The sequence below is a fragment of the Larus michahellis genome, chromosome 1, assembly GCF_964199755.1.
Source record: "Larus michahellis chromosome 1, bLarMic1.1, whole genome shotgun sequence".
Classification (NCBI taxonomy): domain Eukaryota; kingdom Metazoa; phylum Chordata; class Aves; order Charadriiformes; family Laridae; genus Larus; species Larus michahellis.
Window position 1 is genome coordinate 201,363,698 of NC_133896.1, and position 12,037 is coordinate 201,375,734.

At 34.7% G+C, this 12,037-nt stretch overlaps 1 protein-coding gene across 4 annotated transcripts in view; it reads right to left on the reverse strand.

The window, feature by feature from the left end:
- TNFRSF19 (TNF receptor superfamily member 19) overlaps nt 1-12,037 on the reverse strand; it is a 60,263-nt gene that overhangs the window by 26,011 nt on the left and 22,215 nt on the right. For all 4 annotated transcript variants that reach the window (XM_074569174.1, XM_074569192.1, XM_074569183.1 and 1 more), the window contains 2 exons: nt 8,951-9,129; nt 5,543-5,628 (listed from right to left, as the gene is read on the reverse strand). In XM_074569174.1, coding sequence (XP_074425275.1) covers nt 5,543-5,628; nt 8,951-9,129 — 265 coding nt within the window. The remainder of the gene's footprint in view (nt 1-5,542; nt 5,629-8,950; nt 9,130-12,037) is intronic.

A 12,037-nucleotide genomic window follows, 5' to 3' on the forward strand; every position in this document is an offset into this window, starting at 1 on the left:
CCACCAGGTAAAGGATTTTAGAGAATACACATGTAACCATGTGTATGGTTAGAGAATACACATGTAACCAGCAAGCTCCCAGCCCCACACTTACTTTTAATCTTGTGTTTTGTCACCCTACAATATTCCTCTGCACACTGTAATTTCTAGGGTTTTATCTTCTTTGTTCTGAAGTTTAGTCCTTGCATACCCCAAATATCCATTACCCTCACATGAAAGTTTACAAAAATCACAGATCCTAATCTTGTAAATGTAAATAAATAGATTTAAACCAAATCCTACTTTTCCTGTACTAGCTACTTTTAACACCAGGAAATACCACCATATTTTATCCCTTAAATAGCACCTTTCATTAGTGAAACAATATACCTTGTAGATCTAAAGAGTGAGACTCAGCTGCAGTTTAGGACACTTGCATATAATTCTCAGAAAAACAATTCTGTAAATATACAGAAGCAAACTACAAAAAAAAAAAACCTACAGAAGAAAACTGTACAGGAAGCTTTGCGATCAATCTTAGTGGAGGTAGTCAAAGTGTTGTAGAAGTTCCTTAAAGAAACAAAATGTAAAGCAAGTAAAATATAGGTGTCTCACATGAAAATGTAATATTTTCACTATGATCTGCTATATGTATTTTGTACCAACAAGCTGTAGTCTGTATTTTTATTCCTCATCTTAGTAAAAAATGTTTTCTAGTTTGAGATATTCTTTATATTTGAAACCACTATCACTGAAATCACTATCTCAAAAAATGCCTCATGGCAAAAAAAGAGGTAATTTTAGACCTGATTGCAGGTTTATTTCAAAGGCACATGATGTTACAATCAAACTATAGACATTTCCACCGCTGTGACTTATTCAACAAAACATTTCTGCTTCACTGAAGCAAAGAATGCATTTACTTCCTGGAACATGTAGAGGCTAGTTTCCCAAGCTCCACACAGAATGGTATCCCACCCCCATCCTTATCCCCCCCAGCTCTCCATGCTCTTTGCTTTGTGTCATGAAGACAAGCAGAAGTAGTCCTGGAGAAGGAAGAATGACTTTGGGTGGACATACTGTGCAAAAACTTATTTTTTAAAAAATATAATAGTACAGATAATTAAAAAAAAAAAAAGAAAAAGAAAAAAGAAAGGACAAGGAAAGGACAAGGCTGCTCCTTTGGTGGTGTTTTGGCTGTAAAATGCTCTTGGAGCCTAGGTGTTCATTTCCTCTCTTCCTTGACTCTCACAATTTATTCCAATTTAACTGTTTGTGCAGCCAAATTCTAGACTGAATTTACACATAACAGGGGAACACCACTGACTGCAGATTGGTCCAGAAAGGAACAGTAGTGTGGAAGTGCGATGAACTATTTTTTTTTTTTTTTAATACAGTTCGAAAAAGTTCAATGTCACAGGTTCTTCTGCTTAGCAGAAACCCTGCCTAGAAGCTAAAGGATTCTGGTGACTCTGGTGCTGTTCTGCATTGTGAATTGAACAATACAACAGTAAACTCTTGTAAGAACTGCTGATACAGCCAAATTGATAAAATAATTCCATCACTTTAATTTTCATCTGCCACCTTCTTATGACCAAAAGTATGGTTTCTCATGTTTTTTGCTTATTTGCTAAGACAGACTATCTGAAAACATAATGCTTGCTCAAAGAAAGCAATGGTATCTTTGGAAAACCTTCTGCTTCTTACCCCAGCCTTTCCCACATCTCTCCTTCACTTGTACCACCACAAGTGTTTCGGGGTTAACAAACTCATTAGTTTTAAAAATAACCTTAAGAAGGGATTATTTTAACTCTTTTAATATCATGGATGGATCCACTATCTAGCTTACTGAAGAGTTTCATTAACAGTTGAAGCATAACCATTGGGGCAGCACAACACTGGCCTGAGCAGACAGGAGAGTGAACTCTGCAAGCCTAAATTAGTGCCAAGAAAAAAGAATCATTGAACTGTATCTATGTTGATGTTTCACTGCTGAACAGATACCAGTTTGGGACAGTCTATGCTACCTTCCATTTCAGAAATTACATCTCTGATTGATTGGGTTTTCAGCCTAGTTCCCAGTTCAAAGGACTCCTTTTCTGTAATTCAGTTGAGAAAAAAAATGTCTTCAGGTGAGAAAAATGTCTTCAGTTTACAAAGTGAACACAAATAGTAATTTTAAAAACATGCTTTCATTTCTTATCTAATGTTTAGATGCTGACCCTATATATAGGATTGGTATTTACAGTTTATTTACCTGAACTAAGCAAATTAAAATATAACTATATCATTGTGTATTTAATTTTCTGACATCCTAAAAACACACATAAGTCATTGTGTCCCCTTTAAAGTTTACACAAAGGTGATAGCAATTCTCCCGGCCTCTAATACTCTCTTTACTTATTCATTATAGAATCCTTTCAACCTTGCCTCTAGCAATTCACAAACTCATTTTTTCGTCAGTAAATATTTAAACCAGATCTGTTTTAAAATGTCTACAGAAAGAAAGAAGATAAAAGCAAGTATTTAGATTTATAGCTAACTGGGTAATAATCAACTGCTACTAGTGCTGAAAGAACTTCATCCATGTCTCAGCTTTAACATGAACCTTTAGCTCAGGTAGGGGGCTGTGAGCCTTTGTGCCCTTATTGTAATGTTCTTAAGCAAACAAAAGATTGCCACACACCTCACAGGACAATTAATTCATTGAAACAGGACATTTAAACTTTTCCTTTTCATCTGTAATATAAGAGTTAGCTGCACTAATATTTGACTTTCTGTTTCACAGTAGAAAGAAAGAAGGATAAGAAAGGCAGAGAATTAGAACTTAGTCTCTGATCATTGAGAACCTGCCCCATACACCTAATGGTCTGCCTCTATTTAACTTCAAGTAATGCAGTCTTAAACATCTTAACTATCAAAATATATTCATTATTGAAATAAACAGCAAACATTTTCAGCATTAGGTGGAAAAAGCTTGCTTTCACACACCATTATTTATACTTCCTTGAAGAATCATGTTTTTGACTTAGTCTTAAAACTGAGATTTTCCGCCTATTTGATGTTAAGTAAAACTCAAAGAGATTTCAGTTCATTTACCTACTATTGTAAGAATAACTTCCTAGGCTACTCTGAGGAAGGCACATACACTCTCCTGAACTGAGACAGCTTATATTAGAGACCTGAAGAACCAATGTACAAATTCTGAACAAAAGCCTTCTGAAAACCAGTGACATACGGTAATCATGGAAGGATTTCCTTCACTTAAGATTTTAATGGTTGGTTAGTATGTAAATAAAAAACATTTTAATGATTTCAAACTTTTTATTATTTCTTCTGTAAAAGCTGGAAATGCTTGCCGATTCTCACAACTTGCCACCAGAACTATGAAAAACAAGCAATTCCTTATGTTACTTAGTCAAAGGTTTTGTCACAGCTAGCCATGAGATTAGGGAACAAAAAAAGTCTCTAATCTGGATTTACCTCTACAATTTATGACAGAGAAAATGCTCTTCTCCCTAGGGCTGTCTGTTGCCCACTTAAAATTAGTAGTAGCTTCTTAATGGTTCAATTTAGAATCCAAGCTTGGTCTCAATTACAAAAGCCAAAGCACTATAAACTGAAAAGTTCTGAGTTATTTCAGAAGACTTAGTAACCATTCTTTCAACATCTTTTAAAAAACAAGATTTGTGATTTTGGAAAAGATGGAAATATCCATATGAGTCACTAACTGCAGGCAAAGCGGAAAGATATAAGGGAGGGAATTTCTTCTTCTTCCCTGTCTTTGTGCCAGAGAGTAGAACTCACGTTTGAATAGCATGCCTTCTTAGAAGAAGGGAAAAACAAGAATAGAGGGAAAAATGCATAAAATGAACTCATGCATTAGCTATCCTAGATCAGAATAATACCATTGCACTTCAGATTTCACTAACTTTCTCTTTTTGTAGATAAAGAGAGAATAAAAACAAATGAAGGGAGTAATACTTAATTTGATCAATTGGGAGGATTACAATAAACGTACATATGCAATTGCCTGTTTGGGTTCAAACTCTGTCTGGAAATACCTTTTGCAACTCCTTGCATTTGAGGTGATTCGCTGCAGTAAATCAAGATCAGCATTTCATTCTTGGCATCAAACCTCATAGTGTTTTCTATGAGGAAAATAACTTTCTCCAAACAATTTTAAGATATGTTGTCTACACTACAAAAATAGTTGAAAATTTTTTAATTTCCTTTCTAGGCTTACATCATACTTGGGCAGGAGTTACGGCTGCAAACACTGTAACTTATTTGACTTATTCTTTTTATAGAAGTCTGATTTACTAGTCTTTAATGTTGCCATCTTTAATGAAAATTAAATTATTATGATGCAGAGGTATATAATGAAATTCTCTCAAACTGTAAGAGAAGTGGACAGGAAGTCACATTTATAAAAAGTTTTACTATTAAAGATACTGTCTGAGAATCTGGTTTTGTAAATCTATTCCCCAAAAGACACTAAAACTAGAATGCAAGCATAACAAGGAGGTTTGGCTCATTTGAAAAAAGGCTACCTAAGCAATATATGAAATGCTGAAGAATCCTTATTTCATTAAATTTAATACAATACAAAGCTATTTAAACGTATGATTTTAATGCACAATAGCATATACTTGATTATATTTTAATTTAGCACAATTAAAAAAGAAAGAATGTTTATATGAAACAATGTATCCTTATTAAAGTAGCATGAGGCATTTCAGGAACTTGACAATTCATTCTCCCTATAAACAATTGTTTGGAATAGAGAAAAAAAACAACCCAAAACATAACTTCACAGTTACAGAAGCGACAAGTAAACCCAAGGTTTTCCACAAGATTATGTTGAATCAATTTTATTTTTCATATTATAAAGCAGACAGCAATAAAGGAAACATGAATAATTCACTCCTTTTATTAAATTAAAAACTTAATAGGATGTAGACCATCAACAGCCTTGGAAGAAGTAGTAAAAAGGCTTCTGTTGCAGAGTAAAGAGGGCCTCTCCTATTAAAGAGATTCTGATCCTCTCATTGGACAAAAACAAATAGAAAAACTGATTACTCATTGCCTTCTTCATATATAGATATTTATCTATATTGTTCTCTCTCGCTGTAACCTTAATACAAAAGTTATTTTCAAAGGTATCAACAAATTACCTCTTTTGGGTGTCAGGAAAGAATTCATACTCACTGAGGCCTACCAGATAGCAGGCAGAGGGTCTAGGAAGACTGGCTTTCTTTCGGCATTAACACAAACAAGAAATTAAAATGAATATGACAACATCAGAAGCAGAGTCAAGGCTGCCTAAACACGTGGTATTACGAAAATGTTTATCCTCAAGTGACTGGTCATATGAGGGAACCTTGCAATAATAGTGCTGGACCTGCTGAAATGTATTAACAAAATCATTTACTAACCAGAAAACAAGCCTTTAAAAGAATTCTTCAGAACTGTGACTGTCATTTTTTGCCAAGATTTCAAGTTAAAACAAAAAACATTCTGAAGCCAAATCCCACTCCAACAGGAGGAAAAGAGCACTTACAGTGAGGCTCATAGGGAGGAGGAGGATCACCACAAGGAACACACTCCATGTCTTGAAAGCCTCCAAGCTTAGTCTTCCTATAAAATCTAGAAGATATAGGAATGAAAAAAAACAGTTAATCAAAACCAGATATTTTGCCTCACAAAATTGATCAGGTGTTTTAACAGAATCCTCTATAACTGCAAGCTTTTGTCAATCTGTGTCCCAATGCAAACTATCAAGAAATAGAAGAAAATAAAAGCAAACAAAAGTACAGTAGATATTAATAGTACATCAGTAGATCTAAAGTAAATTGCCGAAAAATTCTAAACCTGTTAGACCAAATGCATAGTCACTATAATCTTATATTCACATAAGAAATAAAGAATTCTGGCGATTTCAGACAGAAATCAACTTCCCGTTTTTCTCATAGATCACAGCATGCAAGACAAGTATGATGAACTCACATTATGCAAGCTTATTTACACATTTAAATGTAAAAGTGAACTGATTAATCTATATAACTCTTCTGAAAGAAACAAGATATTGCAAGGTTATTATCACCACTAACAGTATACAATGGACCAGACATCAATGCTTTCTAGTTAAAATCCTTAAGATATCCTCTAGCTCAGAGAAGGAAAAATCACTCATAAATTTGTTTATTTATGTACTTGTACAGACGGGTGTCATCCTCCCTCCCAAAAAAAAAGAAGTTTTAACATCCTGTGTGACAAAATCTTCAGAAAATAAGATTATTCTGATCATTTTGTAGTACAGCAGAACAGTAAAAATGGCTTTTTAGAACTATATTTTAACAAACCAACAATCCCTCCCTGGCTCTTCCTTCTCCTCTAGGAAGATCTTCACCACCAACGAAAATCACAACGTGCACGCACTGTGAGTGCAAATCAATGAAGTGACCACAAGTCCCAATCTACATTATCCAATTCTCCACTTTGTTTCCATATTTCACTTAAATGTATACTTGAAAAATTCTAGATAGCAAGCATTTCAAGGTATGAAAAAATAGATATTGCAAACAGAAGTATCAGTCAGATGGTTTAGATAAATAATAGCAATGGAAGGCCACAGGCAGTAACAGGAAAACAATAGAACAAAACTCTAAAGCAAACTAACCATTCCTAACCAAACTACTAATTTTTAAAGAAATTAATGCAAAGACGTTAAAAAATATAAATAATGGCTATCGTACTCAAGGAGACTTTTTATTCTAAAGACCCTTCAAGAACTTTACTATTGAGTTTATGTTTGAAGAGCTTACTGACTACAGTGACAGGAAAAAGCCTACATTCTAAACCAGGGAACAAGAATAGCACCAAATTAAAAACCAGAACTTCAGAGTGTTATATCTCAAATTTGTATGAGAGTATGACATCCTCTAAAGAACTTATCTACAACAGCTCCTTAATCAAGTAGGTCAGTCTGTCTTTCAACCAGTCATTAGTACTAAGCTAGAATCAACAGCTGTGGTCTGTTCAAGATGAGTATGTGAATTAAGTGTTTTTTGTAGTGGTAGTGGCACATTAAATAAAAGGTACTAACTCTACTGATGTTGAATTATTAATATTGTAAATGCCATTAAAGTATGAAGACTGTATCAGCTAAAACAAACAGCTTTCCAACTGCTCAAGAAACTCATGCTTTAACAATGTGAACAGAAAAAGATTCATAGGCTGTAAGACTGAAGGGGCTACTGTGATCATTTACTCTGAATTAAATGTGTTAGTATTTGTTTTTAGCTGACATGATGACTGTAGTGTTTTGAACCTGAATCATAGGGAATGGCATGTTGGAAACCCATGCAAAACAGAAATAAATATGATTGCTGAGAGGTAAAACATTAGCTAAACCATTCGGTTTGGCTAGCTATATCCTCCATTCACATAGACAGCATCTAGACCGATGGACAGGTAAGAGTGGTGGTGTGTTCTACAGTTCTGTTCCCAAAAACATCCAGACCAGATGACCTCTGACTCCCCCAGCCATGACTCCCTCCCTCCTGTTTCCAACCTTGCTGCCAGTAAAAGCAGGTTGTGGAAACAGCTCTCATTTTAACACGTACCCGACACACGTATCTAGAACACATTCTAGACCAGAATATTGAGAAGCATTCCCAGGTCCTCCAGTTTAGAGTTACCCTTAATTCTTGTTTTATTCTGGTTTCTTTTTTGTTCCTTTCTCCTCTTCCAAAATTTAGCTTATATTGTTTACACCATAAGAAGAAAATCTTCCTGCTGACAGCCAAATAAGCCCTACAATACATATATGTATTAATCGGCAATAAGAGCATAAATCAATCCGCCGTGTGGCTGCAGGCAGTATCAAAAGTGGTTGTGAGTAAGATCTGATGCCTGGAGTTGCACCTTCTTATACCATGACTTAAACTAACATTAGTTATGAAAGCTTTACTATGTGTTTTTAAATTAAAAGACCTCATTTCTATCTTGAGAAGAATAACTGTAGGAACTTAACAGCCTTCAGGTATTTGATAGCTAGTATTAAAAAAAAAGTATATAACAATAAAAAAAATAAAATTGCTGAGATATATATAGGAAACAAATGTATGAATTTTAAGCATCTCTGAGATACGCATCCCGAAAATACAAAGGCTGTTACAATTGCAAATCAGTTTTCATAACCTACTCCTATCGATTAAACTACCAATCCATAGTTCAAAAAAACATCATAAATGCCTTTTAACAAATTCATGGCAGGCATTTATAATAGAAGAACTTGGACACAATGTAAAAGAATAGCCTTTTAGAGATCTTAACACTTAATACTACAAACAGGGAAGATTAGCAACCGCAATCTGGGATGACTGGACAACAAACTAAGCACACATCTTGATTTATAACAGCAGTTTCAGTGAGTCTACAGAGTGTTATGATTTGTTCCAAAACAATTCTTTCAGATCCATTTATGATTCTCAGCCAGGATAACACTCTATGAATTTACCAATATAGTAAAGGAAATTCAGGAGCATAAACCACAACCACCAATATATAAAAATATACATGCATAAGAATTACTAGGCATTGACCTAAGGAGGGAGAAAAAAGCAAGCAAATAATGTGATCAGTCTTCAAGAAGGCAACTGTGTATGTTTCCAAACATTTAATTCTTTATAACAATGAAGTAAGCCACAAGTAACACTCAATATTTTGAAGTATTTTGCTCATGCGCTGTATAGACAATACTCTCATAGATCGCATAGGTAATTATCAAACCATTTTTATAGATGAGATAATTAAGACTGCAATTCTGAAATGTAAATTGTTGTCAAGGCCAAGATTAGAACCTAGGACCTTCATACATACACTTATCTGGAAAACATGAACAAGCAACTGTCAATACAAATTAGTTTTGAATTTATTCAAGTCTTATCTTCAGAAATGGACTTACCCTGGTAAACAGTCTCCACATAGCGCATTGCTGGTGGCAGAACAGTTAGCCTTCTGAAACCGGTTAACTAATGCACAATCCAGACAAGGCTTACACTTCTGAAAGCCCCAGTCTTCCTTGAATCTGTTTGGTCTGCATGTCATGCACTGTGCATCCTCCCCATATCCAAAGCCGCATTCCTGTAGGGATTAACAAGCAATAGCAAGCTATTCAGTCTCTGAAAGCGTGAACAAGAAGATAATGCTGGGATAAAATGAAGACCTAGTGTAATTATTACTGAGAGAGTAGGTCTTTCTAAAGACAAAAGCCATCCTTTCAGCAAGTTCAAATGTGTCTTCCACTGCTAATAATCTCCCTTACTTCTATAAGTAATACTTAGTCATCCACTTTATTCATGAAACCACTGTGTATTTGAATGATAAAGGGCTTCAAGGACTCCCACAGTTTCATTATTACTAGCTTATGGTAGAATTATTGAGCTGTCTGTTTTTTAATTAGGTCAGTCATGTGAAAGTGCAGAAACTGGGACAAGTGAAGTATAAAGGCACTTACTCAGTTACAAAAACAGCAAAGAAGCACTTTGATATTAAGGTTCATAGCTAAGGTGAACAAAGTTAATTGCCGAAGAGAGTGCACTGATCTTCAAAGGCTTAGAATTTCTGTTACCAAATAAAACAGAACTGGTTAATGACCATCAGCTAGGCACAAAACGTTGCTTAGCCACTAAGAATTTCAGAAACTCAATCTGCTCCAGTTTCAACGGTTCTTAAACTGCGCTGCAGATCACAGGGAGGCATGACATTTTACTATACAAGAAACATTGTTATGGTTGGTTATTTACCCCAAATTTAGCTGTTTAAAGACATTATTTCCATTCATTTGCAAAAGGACACCTAAGACAAATGACAGGCTGCAAAGATAAATGCTTCACACAAAAATATGTAATAGTTTGGGGGCTGCATTCTATGAACTGATCATCAAGAACTATCAATCTATTGCATTTTTATGTCACTATTTCTTAGAGTTATCAAATTGCTAAGAGTTGCTATTCTCTTTTCTCATCTGAATATCCTATTTATTTTTTTTTTTTGCAGTACCTTGGAGTTAGATTTGATGTATTTAGTGACACACCACAAAACAGCTAGAGGAATACAACAAATTGCTGGAAAGGACTTACTGGGAAAGAAGTAGGTGGGAAAGGCACAATGTGGGGATCACCTCCTCCAGTATGTCGTCTCAGAGGAAGAATAGGGCATCTTCCCAGTGAGAAAACTGTAGGAAATCTTCAGCTGTGGCAACTTAAGAGAAGGTTTCCACCAGTTTTGTCCACAACACATGCATGTTCGATGCATATAAATAACTTATTCCACAGTCACCTACCTATGTAAATCTGCTGCAGTAAAAAAGTTTTGAGCCTTATAAACAGACTCAGGATTCTCCAAGGTTTTGCACTGAGAAAGCATCTATGGAACAAGCTCTGTGATATAGTTGGCCAATATGTATTTTACATTGCCTCTAATTTGCAATGATAAAGTAATAATAAACAACTTCAGATTCATTTTACTGGACATCCTAAGAATTTTCAATTTTCCTTTATGTTAAGAATATCTTTACTATCCTCTGAAGAAGAACAAGCACTCAAGTACACAGAAAATGAACAATTCTAAGAAAGCAACTACAAATGGTCACTAAAAATAGTCTTCTTCCTCTGTCTCTAGACCCAGGAATTTTAAAAATAAGTTTTAATTTTTGGTTTGTTTTTTAGCTGAAATGTAGTTTCTTACTATTGACTATTATTCAGATTAAGGAGCAGACAGAAAAATCATTGCAGTTAGTACTAACAAAGAAGCATACTACAGTTTCATACACTGTACAGCACATTCCTCCTGTGAGATATTGACCCTAAATAAAGCTCGTAGGCAAAAGGGGATAAAAATATTTCAGTGTTTTTAAAAATTTACTTCAGCCATAGAACATTTTCTACCATTTTATTTCAAACCTACCAGTTTCTGCTAGGAATCAGTGCCAAAACAATGAAGATTCAAGCAGTTCTATTTTATGTCACCTAAAAATATCTTACTGTGTTCAGTTTTACACTCAATTTCACTTATGCAATTGTGAGACTGTATACAAAGCTACATGATGTAACACCAAGGACTGGAACCAGACTAACTTCTGTCAGGAGATTTTGCTCTTCCTAAGCCTAAATAAAATTTTTCATTGAATCTCATTATTCCTCAACACATTATTTCTAAATACCTACTCTTTACTCTTTCTGTTTAGATCAGCCAAATACTAATGTTATAGGATTTATTATATAGCTCAGTCAAACCATACATATTCTTATCTTTTGATAAATCATTTGGAATGAGTCCCTCCCCAGTCCTAGTAAACTTTCAAATATAAGGCTTAAATTAACTTAATTATAAGTTTTCCTTTCCAGACTACCTTTGAAGTTTCAGATTAAAAACAAACAAACACCAGGAAATAAAGTTAGAACGAAATGCCTTCAACTCACTGGCCCAAACCACCAAAGCTTGAGTAAATTGTTTCTAGCTCTATCAGATCTGCTTTGCCATAGTTGGATGTATGGATACATCTTAGTGGTCCTTTGTAACGTGGAATGGTTTACTTTAAAGCTATAAAAATGGTGGATGCAATATAAAGAAATCTTCTGCCCAAGGAATTTACAGTCTCCAGTCTTTTCAAAGATGGCTTCTAACTCCTTGCCAGAAATTCTGCAGATATAATCCATAACAACTACAGCTTTATGTACGTGCTTTTTATGTTCACATAATATTTGAGGTAGTTAACTGCCTGGCAGGTGCAAATAAATATTTAAGCTTGTAAACCAGGCAGAACTTCAAACAGATCTGCACTCATAATTAACCACATTCCCAAAACTGAAGGATATGATTTAGATGATGGATTCAAATCCTTTGAAATCTTGGACTTTATAATTTAACAGTCCAGCAAAGATATAAAAAAATCAACTGTTCATCTTTTATCAGTACATGTGCAAAACTGATGTGCACCAATTTTATTAGTGCTCTATTTATTAAGCTGTCAAGCTCCCCTCATCCTTTC